Source organism: Cydia splendana, chromosome Z, assembly GCF_910591565.1.
Source record: "Cydia splendana chromosome Z, ilCydSple1.2, whole genome shotgun sequence".
NCBI classification, from domain to species: domain Eukaryota; kingdom Metazoa; phylum Arthropoda; class Insecta; order Lepidoptera; family Tortricidae; genus Cydia; species Cydia splendana.
The window spans coordinates 40,445,148-40,467,345 of record NC_085987.1 but is presented as its reverse complement, the minus strand read 5'-3'; the positions used below and the strand labels follow the sequence as shown (position 1 = coordinate 40,467,345).

At 39.0% G+C, this 22,198-nt stretch overlaps 2 protein-coding genes across 2 annotated transcripts in view; one reads left to right on the top strand and one right to left on the bottom strand.

Annotated features, from left to right (window-relative positions):
- Positions 1 to 18,142, top strand: part of LOC134804045 (cold shock domain-containing protein E1) — a 53,236-nt gene extending 35,094 nt beyond the window's left edge. The window contains exons 10-17 of the mRNA XM_063776924.1: positions 3,050 to 3,241; positions 5,878 to 6,003; positions 6,384 to 6,568; positions 9,666 to 9,883; positions 10,307 to 10,483; positions 11,001 to 11,178; positions 12,280 to 12,446; positions 13,359 to 18,142. Coding sequence (XP_063632994.1) covers positions 3,050 to 3,241; positions 5,878 to 6,003; positions 6,384 to 6,568; positions 9,666 to 9,883; positions 10,307 to 10,483; positions 11,001 to 11,178; positions 12,280 to 12,446; positions 13,359 to 13,375 — 1,260 coding nt within the window. The 3' untranslated portion in view covers positions 13,376 to 18,142. The remainder of the gene's footprint in view (positions 1 to 3,049; positions 3,242 to 5,877; positions 6,004 to 6,383; positions 6,569 to 9,665; positions 9,884 to 10,306; positions 10,484 to 11,000; positions 11,179 to 12,279; positions 12,447 to 13,358) is intronic.
- Positions 18,143 to 19,580: 1,438 nt separating this feature from the next.
- Positions 19,581 to 22,198, bottom strand: part of LOC134804117 (peptidoglycan-recognition protein SB2-like) — a 38,737-nt gene continuing 36,119 nt past the window's right edge. Inside the window, exons 5-6 of the mRNA XM_063777060.1 lie at positions 20,150 to 20,262; positions 19,581 to 19,884 (exon numbers count right to left, since the gene is read on the bottom strand). Coding sequence (XP_063633130.1) covers positions 19,613 to 19,884; positions 20,150 to 20,262 — 385 coding nt within the window. The 3' untranslated portion in view covers positions 19,581 to 19,612. The remainder of the gene's footprint in view (positions 19,885 to 20,149; positions 20,263 to 22,198) is intronic.

Here is a 22,198-nt window from a genome sequence, read left to right as displayed (position 1 = left end):
AAGTATTATGTTCCTTCAAAACTCGCTTAAAATGAAAAAAGTTTAAAGACTCATCTTTACTGATTGGGATCAATTTTTATTATGCTGGTATCATTTTGCGTCATTTTAAAAACGTATTTGACTTCTGTACGTCAATGAATTTTGATGACAATTGTAATCTTGTATTATTTATATTATAGAACTTTTATCTTAAGATATTGCCTATTAACAGGAAGAGTTATGTAATTCGTATAAGTAATACCTGAAAGTCTTGTACCTAGATCTGTAATACCATGGATTGCGACGAATAAATTATTATGATTATGCCGTTCGTTCCGTCTATATGTATAATGCGTGTACGTGCTGTTCTCTGAAAATCTTCAAGAAAAAATAACGGCTAAACCAGCACTAAGTACTAGCGAGTTTTTGCGGCTTTGGAGACCGAGATGAAGCTTACAGGCAAATAGCGCTGTGGCCTGGTTATTGTTATGTATACCTATGTATCGAATGTTTTATAAATTTACTATAAAAAGCAATGTTTTATTTCGATTAGGTCTACATTTTGTGCATATTGCATATCTGAAGTATTTTCGTACTAAACTTGAAACTTTCGTTGAAACTAAATAAAATAATTATTCCAAATGTACAGTCACCTGCAATTTATGTTACACAACGAAGGCCGCAAAAATATCTGACACGATCTTATTTGTAGAACCATAAGAGCATGTCACATATTTTTGCGGCGTTCGAAGACTAGGTACCGTATCACCAACTTTGCCCCCTTTTTTTTAAAACACGAATTTCTCAAAAAAAATCACATCATATGACTTTTTTTGCTCAGCACGTCCACTGTGATCAAACGCATCAGTTTATTTGAAGAAAAATTTTTTTATAGTGTTTTTACCCATTTTTTTGCGTTTTAGAGGGCGGGCAAAGATATCCGGGGTTTTCGCCAACATTGCCCACGTCAATTTGGTATTCAAATACAGCTCGTATGATGATGATGTCTAAGGATCACTTAAAGGTTTTGGGCAATCCTACCATTCCCATTTAATAACTTAGCGATAAGTGTAAAAACTTTTAAATAAATTTGCTGGGCAATGTTGCCTACCCGTTTTTGCCCATTTCCAAATAAGGCTCGCCTAAGCATTTTACAAAGGCTAGGGTTGTCACTTTTGAGAAAATCTGTTACAATAGTTTAATGGCCAAAAATATGATTTTTGTTGTGTTTTTCATTCGTTAACGGGATAAAATATCTAAATAAAGGATAATAAGTTAAATTAAATACAGTATATATTTGTAAACTTATTTTAGTGTACAAACATAACCTTCTTTTACTTGCGAAGTTGGGTAAATTAGATGAAAGTGACAACCCTAATCCGTTTTTGGTGGTGGGCAATGTTGGTATAGATGCCAAATTACCGGATTACTTTGCCCACCGCTAAAACTTTTGTGTATTTAGGCCTTTTTAGTTTAAATCTCAATAGACATAATCTATGCTTCATGTGTTATAACTCAAACCCGGAAATATTTGTCAAAGGGTTCTCAATTTTTTCTACTTGCATTCATTATTTATAAATTTTTTGCCCGCCGAAATATACCCTATATTAGACAAATCGCTCCAAAATTCCCAAGTCAAGTTATGCACAAGTTTGGTATATACTTTGTCAGAAATATAACCTATTTTCTACTAAAAACAGGGTGGCCATAACTATTATCAATTTTTCTACATTAACGAATTTGTTTAAAATTGTCGTTTTGGGCAAAGTTTCCCTGGAGGCAAAGTTGGCGCTAATGACGTAACATATTATTGCAGGTGACTGTACATAAATGTTTCGGTGATTTTGAGATTATTTTCCAGGTTAGTTTACTAACAATCAAGTTATGCAGATACCGATTTCGTGAACGTATAAGTATTAGTACCGCTATTGTTTAGCGATACCGATTATTTTTGAAGGTAAAACTATACCGGTTGAAATATAAAGATATTAAAATTACAGCAGGGACAACCATTTTTTATAGGTGTACCTAAACCATCATTGGCCGAGCGTTAGCAAAGGTCTCCGTTTCAGCTTGGGCAAAAATGCTTTTGTATGTTCTCCTTTGCAGATCACATTTCTCAACTGATTCTCGTGAAAATTTGTAAGCAGGTTCGATAGAACTATTCTGTTTCGCTTTATCCGCCAAAATGGAATTGCCACCCTGCTGAAACTTTATTTATTTAAATTCCTATTGAATGGATTTTGCACCTTATGAAAAACGTATAGAGTAGTAAATAACATTTTACATCTGACTTAATGACATCTTGTTTTATTCGCTTTAATTGTACAAAACGCGTATCTCGACAAAGCAATATTAGGTAGTAAAACAGTCAACAATCAAATGAATTAAATAGGTACGTCACGTGTGACATGAATAGACAAGGAAAGCAAGATTAAATGCATTGTTTCTCTTTCATCTTTAAATACCCTCAAAGGAGGCTAGTGGTCAATACTAAACTAAAAGTCCAATCTTAAAAAAACATGATGGGTCACTGACCTGTCCCAGTAAAGTGAGGTAGTGTGCGTGAAGTGCGCTTGTGTGTGAAATGGGGTAAATTGACAGAATCTGAAATTTTACCCACCGCTACCGTCGCCTTAATTACAGGCACCGGTGCTCAGCTGAGCAACTGAATTTAGTTTAGCCTTTTCAAGTCTATTGGTGTGAAACGTCTTTCGATTCGATCGGGGGTCACTAGCAAAAACCAAATGTAATGATAAATGTTAAGGGTCGATCACTTAAATACGAGAACTAATATTTACAATTAAACCAATCCTGCTCAATGTATTGTGATTTTACGTAATGAGGTGGTTTTTATTTCAATAAATTTTAACAAACGCTATTGGCCTTGTGGTAGTTGTGGTAAAATGGAAACTTAGAAATGACTTTTCGGGATTACAAGATAAAATTTTATATAAGATAAAATAAAAATGACCATAACATGGTATTTGTTTATTATATCTTAAATTGTAGACCCAATGTTTCTTTCTCTCTTTCAGCTGTTGTCTTACCCCCGATATGCCTTCCCCAGGTGGAATTCACCGTGGACCCTGTGACGTCGTTCTCAAACATGAACACGCGCCAGAGCGCCATCCGCATCAAGCACCTGCCGCCCGGCTCCGTGCACTTCGAGACCCTGGTCGAGCGGGGAGTGCGCGGCGTCGTCACTAAAGAGGCACAGCTCTACAGCTCCAACTCGAGCCCTACTAGGAACCCGCCTCCAGTGAGTTGGATTGCTAATCTGATATCCTCAAAATACAACAAGTTGCTGAGGTGTATAGCGATTGCAGTACGCGAGCGATTCCCAAATGGTGTGAGCATAGCGTTCACGTCATGCGCCCACATGCTTAGGACAGAAGCGCCGTGACAGTCTCTCGCCCGCGAGATAAAGTACCCAAACCTATTTAATTAATACATTAATACAATTTGAGCAACATCGTGACCTCTATTTATGTTTTGTGGACCTCGAAAAGGCCTTTGACCGTGTGCCCAGAGCGGCTTTGTGGACAGTATTAGAAAAGTGTGGTTGTTCTGTGAAGTTTATCAACTTGGTGCGCCAATTTCACGAGGGTATGACTGCTCGCGTACGTCACGAAAGCGCCTTCACAGAAGAATTTCCAGTCACAAGCGGCGTTAAACAGGGTTGTGTCATGGCTCCGTCCCTATTTGCCATCTATTTCTCGGCGGTAATGAATGATGCACTTCAAAGGTGCAACAACCAGATCTCGGTGAATTTTCGCACGGATAAAAGTATTTTTGACCTTTCACGTCTCAGGGCTAAGAGCAAATTACAGTGTGTCTCGGTCACAGAGATCCTATACGCTGACGATGTCTGTCTTATGGCTGATAGCATGGAAGACCTACAGAGTTATCTGGACAATTTAGACGAATCATGTCGCAAGTTTGGCCTAGTAATCAGTGCATCGAAAACTCAGATTGTCAAACAACCTGCAAGAGGGAAATCTGCGAACGATGCTACTGCTTATTTAAGGGGCAAAGCACTGGACGAAGTGGGTACATTTAGGTATCTAGGTAGTCTATTGCGGAGTGACAATCGTCTCGAGTCTGATATTTCATCTAGGATTGCCAAAGCTGCTGCAGCCTTTGGCGGTCTGAATCAACGAGTTTGGAAATCGCACGATCTTAGCCTCCACACAAAGCTTGCCGTCTATAGAGCAATTATTCTACCTCTGTTGCTCTATGCTTCGGAGACATGGTGTCTATACAAGGGGGACATAAAACGTCTAGACACATTCCATTTACGATGTCTCCGAGCAATACTGCGGTTGAAGTGGCAGGATCGTGTTCCGAACTCGGAGGTTCTTCGCCGGACGGGCATGCCGGGGATGGAATGTCTGCTCATAAAAGGCCAATTGCGTTGGTGTGGACACCTTGTACGTATGGCACCATCGAGACTGCCCAAAGTAGTATTTTACTCTGAGCTAGCCTCAGGTAAACGCAAGGCTGGTGAACAGTACCTGCGCTACAGGGATGTCTTAAAACGCCACCTTTTGGCCACCGGCATATCATGCGAGTCGTGGGAGGAGCTTGCATCTCGGAGATCGGACTGGCGAACTGCTGTCAATACGGGACTTGATAACTTCGAACACACCCGACTTGAAGATCTTGACGCCAAACGCCAGCTCCGAAAAACTCGGCCCAAGCCCTCCTACAATTACACATACAACGCGTCTGGGCAGCTTTACTGTGTTTTGTGTTGCCGCACTTTCAAGACCAAATTTGGATTTGCGAGTCACGCTCGCGCCCACGCACGTAATAGTTAAGAGTGTTAAGACCCTTTTTGATTTGTCAGGATGTCGCCGTCGACGGATACGTCTGGGAGGACATCATCATCAATTAATACAGTTAGAAAAAGTTGGGGAGTCTGTCTCGCGCGCGAGATACTGTCGCGGAGCTCCTGTGCTGAGTCTGCTGAGTACCTAGTACGAACCGTCAACAAATACGTCTTCGCGTTGCGCTGTTAACTGCTACTCAAGCGTTTGGGCCCGAAGCGGCGTTCCTGATATTACGAAGTTGGGAAAGCTGTCTGCAATTTATTAGTCATGCTCCGTGACATACGTTTTAAGAAACTACAAATACATACTGTATTATTTTTAGACTCTTCTAACTTAATTAGAAATAAGATACCTATTTAGAAATGACTTTTCGGGATTACAAGATAAAATAAAAATGACCATAACATGGTATTTGTTTATTATATCTTAAGTGACAAGCGGTGGTGGCCGAGTAGATATGACGTCCGACTTTCGATCCCGAGGTCGCGGGTTCAAATCCTGGCTCGTACCAATGAGTTTTTCGGAATTTATGTACTAAATATAATTTGATATTTATCACTAGCATTTCGGTGAAGGAAAACATCGTGAGGAAACCTGCATACATCTGCGAAGAAATTCAAAGGTGTATGTGAAGTCCCCAATCCGCATTAGGCTAGCGAGGGGGCTATAGCCCTCTCGCGCATGAGAGGCCTGTGCCCAGCAGTGGGACGTATATAGGCTGGAATTATTATAATTGTTATAGCCTTTAGATGTGTATGAAAATAACGGTATTCCAGTAGGTGTCTGACTTTGTGCGGTATTCCCAGCAGTCAGTTGCCTTTCATATTATATTTCGTTATTTTATTTGAAATTGCACTTGTATTTTCAAATAACTTTCATACGATGCAATGTACAAAGGAATACGTTTCTAGGAACTTACGCATGGAACGACAAAAGCAGTATGAGTCAATTTATAATCTGATAAAGAAATTAACTTTATTTAACCAAAGGAATACTGCATTAACGTAAACTGAATGAACACTAGACGTTTATATCGGTTATAATGGCGTGTGTATTTGTCCAGGAATATAATGGCGTTATCAGTTGTCAAATCAACGGAGCTAAGAAGAATCTTACCTACATGGCCAAGAAGTGCGACTCCAAGATGCTGCCTCGAGTTGGCGATAAGGTCATCTTCGATATTTATCAGGTACCTACACATTATTCTTCTCATTACCTAAATTAGGTCCTGTATTTTTCGTGAATATTGAGACTGTCCTCAGATTTCCACACGCTTTGCTATTGTTTATAGGTATCATTAGAAAGTGGTGGGTAGTTCTACTCGTACTTGACTCTACGCGTGCTTAACGTGATGTACATACAGTCGCCATCAGCTAATGTGCTTTCATAAACAATGTACACTTGTGCAACATGCCTGTATTGTCAAGGTTAAATATTTCCGAGCACGATGCCCACTCTCATACAACTTTGTGATTGTGTGAATTGACTTTGTCAATCCCGGTTAGCTTACATTCACTCTGTTGGTATGTCTACTGATGATTGTGTACTCATATGTACTTATTGCCCCAGGTGAAGAGAACCAAGGAGCTGGTAGCGATGTCAGTGACGATCCAACACAGCCTGACGAACGGCGGCGCCAGCAACGGCAGCGCCTCGTCGCGGGGCGTACTGCACGGGTTCATCGCCGCGCTCAAGGACGGCTTCGGCTTCATCGAGACCTCCGACCACAGCAAGGAGGTGTTCTTCCACTTCAGGTACCGTTTTCTTCATTATTAGCTAAACCAATAAGCATACGTGTGCTATCTCGGGGCACGAACACTAACTTGATGTTTATTATTAAAGTTTATTGACGTATATTTATGCATGAGCAATTATTGTAAATCCTGTATTAATGTAAAGAGATTCGATATCATGTCTGATATCGAGCCTCTTAAGGGAAAAATCTTTAATAATTACCATCACTTTAGTGTTCGTGCCCCGAGTTAGCACAGGTATGCCAATAAGTTAGGTCAGGGGTCGGCAAACTTGAAGTGAGTCAACCTCTATAGAAATAAGAAAGTCAAAAAAACACGAAAGTTGAGTGGTCTAATACGTTTAAGTGTTAATTGTTTGGGTGACTTGGAGAGCCGCAATATATACTCTCCCGGCCGGTTTCGACCACGGCGGCAGTTTCAACTCCGTTGTTACATACGTTCGTGACTCGCGTGGCCAATTTTATTTGCGAGCCGCAATATCAAGTCCGAAGAGTCGCATATGGCTCGCGAATCACAATTTACCGACCTCTGAGTTAGACCTACATAACGAGAAAATAAAAAAAAATTACTATTTCTGAGTCACATTGCGATGCAAGCGATTAGTATGTCTGTTCTTATCTATCGTACGCAATAATGTCGTCAGTTCGTCGACGAAGGTTCTGAACCTGTCAGTGCAGAGGATATCAACATTTGGGCCGCTATTTGTGAACGAGTTCATTGCTATTTGATAGTTGATCTATAAATAATCATGTTTTGATTCCCTTGAAACTTATATTGGCCTTACTTTAGCTTAGCTTGAGCACAGAATATTCTTGCCAATGCAACGAAAAAGCACCGACGACTCATTGGAAATGTCCTTTGAGAAACATAGTAAACTTTATTCAGTTAAAAGGTTGAAAGAAAAATGTTTTATGCAATGCGGTTTCTTTTCTTTTTATAGCTTGTGTTTATTTTTAATTGCTTTGCGCACTGAACGTTTGCTTAGCGAAATGCGAGCTTCTAAAAGAGGAAAGCCATAAAAACAAACAGTTCTCTTATTTCGTTTTTCTCGTTTGTTTGTGTATAATGTTGGCATGGTCCATGGAGCTAGGTTAATGTTAGAACTTAAATTTGAATTATTGAATACCTTGCGTTCAATTATGCTAAAAAGCTTATAATGGGAAAGTTCTGTAAGCATGGTCACAGTGATGTTTAATAGGAGCATCAAAAGATGGTGGAAATAAAAGGGTAGACAAAGATACAATTGTCTATGATGTCTGTCTGTCTGTCTGTCCCTTAATTATAAAGAAAACTTTACGTTCTTAAAATTGTTTTAAGGACGAAATGTGCAATTGTGCAAGCTTGACGACCGCCATTCATTGTACTGTATTGTACATGAACCTGAAGACACGCGTAGTATGTCCCCATATTGATCACAAGCGTCAAATCAGACGGGCCAGAGGATAATGGCGCTGCTAGTCTTTGAGACGTAAACTATTTTTACGTTTAATGCATGTAGCGAACTCTAAATGATCTCTCAGAAGTTCCATATTGATCACAAGCGTCAAATCAGACGGGCAAGAGGATAATGGCGCTGCTTGTCTTTGAGACGAAAACTATTTTTACGTTTAATGCATGTAGCGAACTCTAAATGATCTCTCAGAAGTTCCAAATCGAGACACGACAGTATGCACGGCCAAGTTTGAATTATAAACATCGATATTCTTAAAACACGAAAACGAGTGACCCAATTATATCTTTATTTCTCAAATATATATTTTTATTAAAAGCTACAAGATTAGACGATCCGTTTATTCTATTGTACTATAGTAGTGCGTTGCTTTTGTTGTCCTCCCTTTATTTTATGTGATTGATTGAGTAATTTAAGATCTAGTTTTGCACAATATTCGCATTCTGCTTGCAAGTCTTACGTGCTTTTGGCGAATATATGAATATATTTTTTCATCTCTCCTGTTCGGAAAGTTCACCTTTCATAGGCTGATAACTGGGTGGAAAATTTCATTTCCCACCATAGGGTTGAAGGTAATTTTTTTTTAAATTTTTACTTCGAGCAACGGCTAACAGCCATATATGCCATGTTATTCAGTTAAAAGCTCTCGTATTAGCTTCCGCATGACTGAAATTGGCGCCGTTTACATTGTGATCGGAAAAAAATCTAAAACCATAGACAATCCGATCTTAAATTGGGATGTGTCTGAAACGGCCTTAATGTATACGCGCCTTAAAAAAAGTGAAACTGAATGAATGAATGTAATGTAATGTAATGATCATTAATATTTTAATAAACATTCATTGTCATTTACTTATATTAATTTATTAACAAATATATATGTTTATTTTATACATTTAAATATTAAATACACGTAGTATACATTTTTATACACAATAATAAATATTTTGGCAATAGCAACATTTTTATTTTTATGAAAATAATAAAATAGAAAAAAAAACTAATTAGGAAAAGGCGGGAATAGGTATTGGTAGTACCAATTGGTACATTTGGTACTAAATAAACTGTTGAGACATTACTTGCTCTGGTTCAAAATTGATTTTTCAATTGATTCGAGTGACTTATAGTTATGTATGTGGTTTACCTATGTATCTGTTAATAATTTGTTCTAAAGAAATATACTTACCAATAATGAACCTACATTTCTCGTGTTTGACTTTCCTCATAGTCGAAATGAAAAGTAGAGTGTTTAACTCGGGTAAAAGTAACCATCTTACCTTCGAACTATTGGCGCTCGAACGAAGAGAGTTAGCAAATATCTCGGGTGAAATGGTTCACTTTCCACCCTTGGTTAACAATCTACTATTATTTTATCATTCTCGGTGCGCATCCGCTGTTTTAGTTTTGCGAAGTGAACCATTTTCTCATATCATATATTACTACTAGAATCAGCTGGTAAAGCGGTCTTCACATTAAATGCGGAACTGCACGCCGCTCTGGTGTGTGACCGGGACATCGCCTATATACGTGCATAGCGCTGTCTCGAGCACACACTAGAGTGGCGTGCGGATTTGCATTAGTGTGATTGTGATATTTGCACAAGATATATTTTCGTATATGAACATATACAATATAATATATCAACAGCAATCTGGAGGGCAACCCGGACAACCTGGAACTAGGCACGGAGGTGGAGTACGGGCTGGGTCGCGCGGGCGGCTCGGGCGGCGGGTGCGCCAGCGCCGAGTTCGTGCGCGTGCTGCCGCGCGGCACCGTGCCGCTCGCCAAGCCGCTCGAGCCCGCGCTCAACGGCACCGTCACCCGCACGCTGCGGGCGCTTAACCCGGATCAACCTAAATATTGCGGTATGTAATGTACCGATCTATGACGTTATTCAAACACATCTCTCAAAGCTAACAAGCTATTGATCATCATTTTGACATCTCATCAACTGTACAGTGTACAACCAGCTGCGTGTTTTCGCCCTAGGTAATAGATTACTCATAAACTTTTGTCTTTATCTTTAAGTAATAATTAATAAAATTAGATTAAATTGAACACATAGCGTAAATCGTCAATTACTGGGCACCGGTTAATAACTAGCCACCTTATACTAAAATGAATTCTGTTTATAGGCGAATATAATTAATTTTTAGTATGAGGTGGCCAGTTATTAAACAGTGGCCAGTAATTGACGAATTATCCTAAGTATTTTAAGTTTTTTGTGTCAGGTGATTGATACAGATTTTCCTTCAAACATTACAAAATCCAACATTAACCAATTTCAGGTCTGATTCAAATGGAGGGTGGCACGTCTTACGAGTTCGGAATCATGGGGCTGGCGTGCAAGCGCGAGATCCTGCAAGTCGGCGACCCGGTCACCTTCCAGGCGGACGCGGAGGGCCGCGCCACCAACATCGTGCCCATACGCAAGAAGCGACGCGCCACCGTTGACGCCATCAAAGGTCATTCATATTCACTTGTAGCAAAAAAGTGTACAACATCTTTTCTGTTGTTAACATTTTATGCTATGGACCACCGTGGTGGTCTAGGAGTCATTTACCAAAGACTAAAAAAGGGACCTTTGAGTAATTCTCAAAATAGTGGCATATTTACCTGTCATTGGGTTTTTTAATTGAATGTATGTTTATTTGCTCTTTTTCATATGAAACAAAAATGTATCTAGATAAACTAAAACAATGTTTATCGAGGCCAAGTCATTATTTTTATTTAAATTTAATACTTATATTTATAAAAAATAAAGAGTAGCACTTTTCTCTGTAACCTGTCTTGTCCAAAAGCATCGCTCTTCCAGTTTTAATTCTTTACATTTTATAAGCACCAATTTATGTAAATAAAATATCATGCTATATAATAATATAAACAATACATTTTAAAATGTACTTTGCACAGGCCTTACATATATTTTTTTTACAACACAAAAGTGGCAAAAAAGGTCACGAGGAAACGTGTATGATACAGGAGGTTTCGGTTTCCTGTCGCTGTCGATGGAGGCGGAGGAGCAGCGGCGGCTGTTCTTCCACATGTCGGAGGTGCGCGGCAACCCCGCGGAGCTGCAGCCCGGCGACACGGTGGAGTTCGTCATGCTCACCAACCCGCGCAACGGCAAGAGCAGCGCCTGCAACGTCGTCAAAGTCTCGTGAGTTCTCTCACTAAAGGGGCCCACTGATTAACAGTCCGCCGGACGGCATCGGCCTGTCAGTTAGAACAAAATTTTGACAGTTCCGAACAACTGACAGGCCGATACCGTCCGGCGGACTGTTAATCAGTCGGCCCCCTTAGGCCCAGTTGCACCATTCACTAACCCGGGGTAAAGCGGTTAAACCTGGAGCTACCATGGTTACCAGTACAATTTGACACTGGGTTAACGGTTAAACCCGGGTTAGTGGGATGGTGCAAGTGGCGCTTAGTCAAATACATATAAGTTTTCGGCAAAAATTTCATTTTTGGTACTAAGGTTTCATTTTAACAACTCCAAACACAATTAGTTTGTGTTGTTTTATCACAGGGTTCCCCCATCATTAGATCAGCTCCGTGTCATTATAATATAGAATTGTCATCCGATTTACAAATGTATGCAAAATTTCATCTTAATTGGACTCCATGGCATGTTAAATAAAAGCTTGTAAAAAATGTAAGAATAATACCTACCAGAACGGGGTAGTTTTATGAAATTGTCAATAGGTGTAGAAGAGAAAGCGTTCTAAATCCTTGTCACTTTTCTTAAAAAATTTAATTGAATATATTAATAACGGGTCACTCACGTATTTTAAGTCGAAAAACGCTCGACATGTTTCACTCCGTACCGAGGAGTGTCATCAGGAGCGTGCGTTTACGGTGACGGACCGGGGGGTTTAATATGTCTGTGTCTCACGGAAGTTTTGTTATTAAAATTGTAATTGACATCAAGACGATGTGTTTTGTTGTTATTCGTCAAAGAGAAGAACTACGATAATATGATTAAATTTGGTACATTGTTTATGGTATGACGTCAGCCATTTTCCGTGTTATTCGGCCGGGAAACGCTAGGTTGAAGAAGAAGATTGTCACGTCTTTGTCTTCATCTTTTCCTCTTTATTTGGGACTGGTTCTGACAGCCAAAGACGGCCACAGATGCAGTATAATAATAACATTCATGCATTTCAACAACGTTTACGATAGCGCATCATAGATAATAGGAGTGGCGTTGAAAGGGTAAAATAATGATAGTGAACGATGTTGTTTATATTGTTGTGTTTAGCAGCGGCAAGACTGGCGTGAAGCCCCGCCCGGAGCGGCCCGAGCGGCTGCTGGCGCGGCTGCGCACTGCCTCGCTGGAGGAGTCCGGCGCGCCGCGCGTCATCGTGGTGCGCGGCCCGCGCGGGCCCGACGGCTCGCGAGGCTTCCGTCCGCGCCGACCCATCGCAGGTACTCACCATTAACATAAACCAGATTTTAGAATTAGGTCTAGAATTTTTCCTGGCAATAACGAATAGGTACTTGATAACACGATACATCAAAAAAGATAAATATATGTCAGGAAATTATAATGTGCCATAAGTGCCATAACTCACCGAAATATATCTGTTAAGAAACGACACGATAAGTACGACTATTGATTAAAATCAGAGCCAATCATCTCTTTCTAAGACCAATATTTGTCGCCGGGTACTGTACTAATATGAAATCAATCCGGTCAGTCAGTTTGCTGCGTCTGAATTAACTGTCGTGTCGTGCTGTAAGCCGACCGGTATCAGTTTTATATATTTAGTACGGCTTTATTTACATTAACATGTCGCACCCTGATGTGACAACGTTTGTTGTGACATCATCTATTGAAACGGCGGCGTCTGATTTAACGCCTCAGGTACAGTTTCAAGTCCCGCCTTAAACGGCGTAGAGATTGGAGATGCGTCCGCGGCACAACGGATCCGACAAGTGACAACTGTACACACGCCACCGCTGTATTCTGACACGTCTATTTAGTAAAATACCTGCTTCATTTGAAAACTTTAAACTCAATCCCAAGGCATAACTAAAAGCTCATTTAGACGATACGAAAAGTCGCATGCGACTTTCATTACATTGCGGTTTTTGATCGGTCAATTGAATTGAACGTAACCGACAGTCCGCAATGTAACTAAAACGCATGCGAGTTCGCGCGCCGTCTAAGTCAGCCCTAATGCGAAAAACCTCAATTGAATATGTACAATAAACGTTAACAACATGGTTGACTGCATTCTCAACATCATTGTCAACCACGCTGAATGATGTGAACCTTTCTTTAGTACTAGTTAATTTTTAAATTATATTACTACCAATATTAATGGTTGTTTTCAGAATTATTAGCCGAGTGAACATGAGCGGGCGACGCACCGCGGCCTCTGGACACCGGCAGCTACGTTTGTAGGTAAACCTCCTAATGGTTTGATTTTCAATTCAAATTGTTTCATTGTATTCACGAGAGACTGACTGATTCTCTTTTCTTTAGCAGCATTTAGAGAAATTGTTTTGTGATTTTTACTAATTGTAGGAGAAAAAAACACTGTTAATAAATTGGCAGCAGCCATGATACCGATCAAGTTACATCCACGTTGCGGCTTGTGATCAATGAGCGATGAACATATCAACTTTAACCGGACCTTTATTATTTGCTTGATTACCAATATCCTTATTACGTAGGTAAGAGGTTCTTTTTAGCATGGCTACTTTGTTCAAAATTCCGTTTGACATATTGTACTTTAGCTGTTATTATGGTTTGCCAAGTTCAGCTCTCGAATACTATTGTAAATATCCACCGCAGCAGTCAGCCGCCTGATCTGTAACCGACTGACTGCTGCGTTGGACATCCATTTGAATATAATATGTGCTTATTTGTAAGGAGAAAAATCATCTCTGACTCGTGAGTGTTCTGTACCCAGGACGCGTTCTGTCTGTATGTAGGTGACACATAACAAATGAGGGTTTCTAGATCTCACGTTATTGTAACTTATTGCAAGTAGATCTCTGTCGGTTTAGTCTCTTCTGTGATTATGTAAATTTTTTTTGTGCAATACATTTGAAAAACAAAAGTGGCCCGTTTAGGGCGGTATGACGCGTCGCTTGATGCTTTGTAAATTGTTTTCGCCGATCTTACGAGCCCCGAGCGACGGCGACCTATTTTCGAAATCTTAAAGGGCGTGATTCCACCTTGTGAATTAACCTTTAAATATATCTACGAGCAATGTAATTTAATACAATTTACCCGATTTTACTGCTCATGGTTATATTTTAATCAATTGTTCTCGACTCATTTGTGAGACTTGGCGCCGAATCACGAATGACAACAATATTAATTCACGAAATGGATGAACCCCGACTATGAAAACAGGTTCCTTGCCGATATAAGTCTTATAAGACGCAGTTTGCCTTTTTGGATGCATGTATTTACGAGTAAGTAGTGTATTGTTTGCATTGCCTAACCCTCTTAAAGAAATTGGCAAATATTTTGTTTGTAAATTATGGTGATGAGGATAGGTTCTTGTTATATACCAAATCAATGTTTACCAAAGGACTAGAGTATCATGGAATACTCTAACTTGGTGTGACTACGTGTCTGGTGCAGTCGATCAATAAAATCAAACTGTTCAATCTATGAAATACGATTTCCTGAATCCGTCAGTTAATATTTTTCTATAAAATTTAACACTGGAATTTGAATCATGTTGTGTAAGTATATAAAATTTATATTATTGAACATTTTGTTTTAAAATCAAATTAAAAATAAAAACAAAGATGTTATTTTTATCAAAACTCTAGATCACTTTTGTAGGTGGGCCATTTTATTTAAAGTTGTCCCCTACCCTTTTTTTTCAAATTTGGGATCTTTTATGTTATTTCTACTCAGAATCACGAGCTCTTTATATAATAGGAGAAAATAATTGTCCCAAGGTTTTTTCCCATTCCGTTACCATTTTTTCATAGACTTTGTATGGCGGTTTCGTAATGGAAAGATCGAAAAATGTATGGAAATCTTGGGACACTTTTTTTCTCCTATTAGGATCAAAAGAGCTCATGATTCTGAGTAGAAATAACATAAAAAATCCCAATTTAAAAAAAAAGTGTAGGGGATAACTTTAAATAAATGGCCCAGGTATATCGTTGTTTATTCGATCTGAATCAAATTAAATACATAAATTGTCTGTATTTTAAACATTAAGATCCTGTTCAATAATGGCGAGTTAAAATTCGCATACTAAAAGAAAAAGGCGGTAGGTTCATTATTAGTTATGGATTAGATTAGGTGCGCGCGCCACTGACTGTTGTGCACGGAGCGACGACACTGGCGGACTTCCGCTTTTATTATACCTATCTAATTATTGCATTACACCTTGCCTATTTAGTATGTACTAATTCATTTCATTATATAGGGTGGCCCTCACAGACTAACTTTATTCTGTCATCATAAATTCCGTACACGGCGGGAAGAAGTTGATAACTCGAGATATTTTATTGAAGAAATTTGAACTTTTAATAAAATTACATAAAGTTCAAATTTCTTCAATTTTTTCTCGCCACTTATCAACTTCTTCCCGCCGTGTACGGCATTATAATAAAAAAAAAGTGGTATTGTGAAAAAATCTAAAATGTTTACTAAAGAAACAATTTATACTTTGGAAATACTTACACCAAAACTTCTGAGTATAAGGTGTTTGTTTTAAACTGTCAAAATCCCAATGTACACTACTGTAAATTTACAATATCTATAATAACTGTTGTCTATATTTTGTTGTTGTTTATGTGACGAATATTACGTTGAGTTCGTTTTGAATGTATAGTGAGAAAGGTAAAATTTGTCTGGTGGTGTGTGTCGGCGCCCCCGCAGCGCCGGTTCCCGGTCCCGGTCCGTCTTCATCTGGTATGTGTCGCCCGATCCACAAGTGCCGATGGCTAATCCCACTCTACCTGATATATATATATATATATACTTTACTTAAAAACTAAATGAACAAAAATCAAACTAATCGGATAAAAAAAGCATTTATAGAAGTATGCAATGTACTGGAATGGAACCAAAGACTGAAAAAAAAAATATTTATTACAATAATAATATTGGTGTTAGATTATTTTAATTAACGGTATGTTGTGAACATTCACTTTGTGGTCGTAGTAATGATGTAGTTTGTCATCGTTCGATATTGTTTTATGGCAAATGAAGTATCTATGACTGGCGGATGTGTGGCGCGTTGTTACGTTCTTTAAGCCCCTTTAGACGGTTCAAGAACTTGCATGCGACTTTCGTTACATTGCGGTATTTGGTCGATCGTTTGAATTCATTGTAATGTATCGAATATTGCATGCAAGTTGTTGAACCATCTAAATGTGGCATTAAACGTAGCTTTTTTGGAATCAATTCATGTAGAAGATATTGATTTCTAGCGGCGCCTAACTATCAGTTGTGTAGACTGAAAGTATTCAAGCAATACGATAATGTGTTCAAGATCGTATTCAGACGAAGGGATAGTATAAGCTGGCGACGGTAGGACGCTTCCCTCCCCGCCTTCCTCTACCTACGCCGCGGCCGTCTTTTCCTCCCTCTTTCTTATCGTTACTATCAATTACTTTGCTAGTGCTTAATAAACTGCACTGCGCTTATTATTGATTAGGTACATCAATTGTGCGAGTATTGTTTGAAAATATGTAAAATAAATTTAACCTATAAGTCAAAATAAACATGTATAGAATTAAAGAATTAAAAATATATAAAAAGGAATTTTGAACAAAACGTTAAAAAATTGCGCTTTATAATACAAGATTTTAATTGCTGTATCATATATAATGCTTATGTAACCATAACTTAGTAATAGTCTTAATAGTATAATAATCAGGATATTTGGTGTTGTAGCGTACGAAGGTAATCCCCGGGTCTGTTCGGGTATAGGTATTATTATTATACTAGTCTTAAACGATCACGCCGATTGTCATACTACGCAGACGATAGATGTAGTGCTACCGACGGCAGTCGCCGTCGCCGTCGCCGCCGCGCCGGGAGCTGCCGCGGCCGTGTGACCGCGAGCTCACGACCCACAGTTCTGTGACACGCCACGACACGTAGCTGTAATTTCGTGAACCACTCGGAAATGCCATTGCCTAAAAGAACCTCTGAAACAGAATATGTATGTCTAACAAAAAAAAAATGTTATAAAAAATATATAAGCCTTTCAGAATTACAAACTTTTAAAGTAATCATAAGAGTTTATTTTAATTTAGTTGGAATGTATTCGTTAGTCAAGTTATCTATGCCAAATGTTTATACAACCCCATACGGTTTTGGGAGCGTGAATGAAATGGATGTAGGTCACGTTCGCGGGCACCCACCGCGCACCCTGGAGCCGCCGAGGAGTGCCGTGGGGCCACCGCCACCCAAGCTTCTCACCCCATACCGACTGTCCATTTAGTTTCACGATCAGATGTATTTTACTACGTGAGTTTCTTGTAGAGGAGCCATTAACACGGTACAACTTTCGAATTTTAATGTTAACGTGATAATTTTTATATATGTGATGCCTTTATAGGAGTTGTTGAGGAACTGGCTACTTTACACGATCCGTTAACGTGCTGTTGTGAAATTCCGGTCGCGGTGTCGCTCGGGCCTAAATTTATCGTAATCGGGGACAAGAAATAGTCTCACTAGTTATCCTATTGCTTTCTCAGATTCGTGTACCTATCTTTTTAAGTTATTTTGTAATCCGGACTTTCTTTTGTAGTTAGGTTTCTCATTCCACTGAGAAAGTAAATAGAATAGAAGTGAGACGGCTCGACGGCGTCGCGTCACGAGATTTTCACTGATCATAATCGTCAGCGATGCCTAACCCGTGCCCTCGAGCGCGGGCCTTCTCGCTTACCCCGCCCGGTTGCCTGCCGTCGACGCGACGCAGCAGGGGAAGGGTTAACGTAGCCACGTTGGTTAGCTCGTTGGACGTTTATGACGCTCTATACGTTGGAACGATTGCATATTCTAAAGTTCTTGTGATTGTTTGCCGTCGGCCGGCCCCGGTCCCGCGGGCCGGCACACCATGTTTATAGCTTGTACGACTCGTGCGAATAGGTACATACATATACCAATAAACGATGTGATTACGCCATTACAGTTTTATTATTTAAACCAGAACAACTCCAGACGTTACAACATTAGTAAACAGATGTAAAAAAAAAATGATGCCTGTAATTAATTTATATAGCTCCATATTAAATATATTAAGAACTGGTCACTCACGTATTTCGACTTAAACTACGTGAGTGACCCGTTCTTAATATATTTAAGAGGCCGATATCGATTTCAGAGCAGAAATGTGAAATTGATGGATTTGGTCGTTGAAATTGTACACCTTTTGTTACGTAATATCTAAATAGCAAGTATTGATTTTTATTAGCACGTCTTTTCATCTGGGCTTTTAATAATGAGGTCGCGAGCGTGCGTCACCGGTAATACATGACGAGAAGGGGCAGTTTTTAAAAATTCATCAAAAAAATATGGTAGTAAATTATACTAAATGATGTATAAGAACAGTTTCAGGAAATGTTGTCGATAGCTCTTAACCCTTCTTTGCATGGTGATGGAAATTTCCATCATAACATTGTCCTATGAAATAAAGGTGCTTTCGGAGGTGATTGATATTTATTTTTAAGACTGTCAACTTTCAACATTAATCCATTTTCTGATTTTTTACATATATTTACGGAGTATTTTAATTTATAAAAATTACATTTGCTTTAAGACGAAATGACGGAAAACTTGGAAAACCCAGAAGTTGATGATTTTTAGTATGTGATTTTGGGCAGAATTTTCGGGGTTTGTAATTATTTTATATTTACAAACTTTATCATAGGAATATCACAAATAGTGTACCTTTCTGATGGCAATAAAATTTTTCCTATACCACTTACTAATAGTTATATATTTACAAAAATATGATTTAGCTTATGCAACTTCTAACACTGACTTCGCAGTGAAAATCTATGATATATTTTTTTTACTCTTTTTCCTAGAATCGGCAAACAATTATGTGATACATAATTATATTAATTTCCGGCAAAAAGAAAAAATCATGCAAAGAAGGGTGGCACACCATTCGTTATTATGATAAATGATGTGGAGTCGACATGCATACCAACCTTGCCATTTAAATTTAGGTAGTTATCTTCGTAACAACTACCTAGTTCGTAAGTCAAGTTCAGTAAAAAGGTAACGTAAAAATAAGTACGTGTATTATTACTATGGGTGGTAGTCCACTTATCCAATTTCTTTGTCCAATGTGTATTGCGTCTCACATTTTGCTCTAATTCGAGAGTGAGATGCACTGACATTGGGCAAAGAAATTGGACAGGTGGAATACCACCCTATGGTATAACTATTGGTGACTAAACCTTTACTTACTTTCTATTCCTGTAATTCTGGACATAGGATACGAAGGTCAGTTCCCGATTCGCCGGATTCTTGTTTCGTCGGATTCTCATACACTCGGATTGTGACGTCCTGAAGTAAATCCGGCGAAACAATAAAATAATATTATTACAAAATAATTAGTACAAAAGTCATATATTAACAAACTAATTCACAAATGATAAGGTAAACCTAATTTATCGTATATCGCTTCACAGCTCATGTCCCTAAAGCTATGGGTTCTCTCGTAGTGATCTAATTTCTGTAAAGCGCGGTAGAGGTTGCTCCCGGGGCTCGCGCTTTCCTGGACGTCCTTAGCAGGGAGGATGGAGTAATCCGGGCGAAGGAAGCCCAGAGTCACGCCGTCTTCCAGGAGCATGTTGAACCGCTGCAGCTGAAGGTCGGTCACGCGGCTGTGGACGGACAGCTCTTCCCTGTAGTCTCCTGTAACGATTCGATTCGATTGTCACAGGGACATTGCACGGCAAGAACAGCAGAGGCAACAGAGGGGTAGAAATTGGTCTGTGAAGACGTGCTGTGGACGCAAACACCCGCGCGGCCATAATGTCTTCACAGAACAAAATGTTTCCTTTTAAATGCTTGCCAAGGCAAGCATTCAAAACAACAACAACAACAAGTCGAAGTAATTAAGTATATCTACTTAAATAATTTATCGCTTGTAAAATTTAAATACAACCTCAACGCGTACCTATAAAAGCGACGCCGAGGGAGCACCGATTGAAGCCAAGTGTGTGCGCGCCCTCGCGGTTCCAACCGCGGCCTTGGTACACGCGTCCGTCGTTGCCGATCAAGAAGTTGTACCTGATAAATACATTTATAAGGTAAATAAGTTGAAATAAATGCCCTAATACCTACAAAATTAGACATTTTGATTGAAAATACCTACGATACCTACGATTTTGTGACTTGTCGAAAGCTTTCGATGTGATCAACCACGATCTTTTAATGAAAAAGTTGGCATGCTATGGACTGCAGGGAAGGGGATATGAGCTTTTAAAATCTTTCCTAGAAGACCGAACCCAGACGGTAGAGGTAATGACCGGTGGAAGAAGAATGCGGTCGGGGAGAGGCAGCGTGACAGTAGGGATTCCGCAGGGATCAGCATTAGGAAACACCCTTTTCCTTGCATTTATAAACGACCTACCATCCACCATAAACGAAGGAGAAATCACTTTGTTTGCTGACGATACGACAGTAGTAGTTAAAGCACGCACGTATGATGAATTAAACCAAAAAATAAATATAATATGCGGTCAGCTGCAAACGTGGTTTTCGACAAACGGTTTGATACTCAATATTAACAAATCAAACGTAATGCTGTTCTCTGGCAGGTGCGTCTCGGGCGTGAACATTCAGTGTCCAGTACATCGGTACTGGACTGAGTGACAAGTGTAGGTTCCTAGGTTTCACGCTAGACCCTACTTTAAATTGGAAACACCATGTGGACTCGTTGTGCGACAGGCTTGGTAGTGCAGTGTTCGCAGTACGTAAACTAAAGCCGTTGATTTCACGTGATGCGCTGAGGCAAGCATATATACTTCTCCCATTTCCACTCGCTTATGACTTATGGTGTTATTTTGTGGGGCAACTCAACTGATGCTGAGAGAGTGTTACGTATGCAAAAACGGACGTTGCGGACAATGCTCGGTCTTAATCAGAGACAGTCCTGCAAAACCTTGTTTTCTGAACACCAAATAATGACACACTACTCTCAGTATCTTTTCGAGGTAATTATGTACACACGAAGAAACCTAGGACAGTATAAACGAGTGGAAGTGATAGGTAAGTGCCTACGTAGTACGGGTAAACTCCGGACAGTGCCGCGTCGCACAGTACTGCAAGCAAAAAACGAATGAATCATAGGGCCGACATACTATGAACACCTACCTGTCGACTTGAAAAAGGAGACTAATGAGGAAACATTTAGACGCAGACTGAAGAGCCTTTTGTTGGAAAAGGAACTTTACTCCGTAAAAGAATATATACAAATAATTAAATAAATATTGAACATAGTTAGTTATATGTATATTAGATACTTGACATTGATGCGTACTATACAATACTAGATCTATTTAATAATTGTTTTTATTATGTTATTTTTTTAGACTTAGTATTTATTTTTAACTTTTTATTAACATCATTTTCTATGATTTGTACTATGTCTAGTACCTACTGAAACTGATTTAATTTTTCTATTGACAATGTTTTAAGTTTATATTTTTTACTATTGTGACATTTTGACGTTTTTAATTTATTTCGATTTGAATTGTTTTTATTTGTTATGTACTAATTTTATTTTATTTTATATTTTGATGTTCGGTTCTAATTCTTATTATTATTCTAAAAAACGATCATCATGCGACAAGTAGTACAAGCTGAAGTGTATGTATATTTTACCTGTATGCAAATTGTATATCGAGATAAATAAACTAAACTAAACGAATGATTTATCGTACAATGTTGTTTCCAATAATAAATATGCATGCATTTGCTACTGCTAAGTATATTTAAAAGAAAAATGCAGTATTTTTTTATTTCACTGATAGGTATAGGTACCTGTAAAACTTCTACTTGCATTGCGCGTTAAAAGTTAAATGGCGAAGGCAAAATATAATCTTGCCATGCTTTTTTAATATTGTAACGGAACCAATGCGCATGCACTCGATTTGGAATACGTACCTACTATACGTCCTCTGGCGTTATTCTAAGAAACTACAAATGCGACAACGCGATAGCA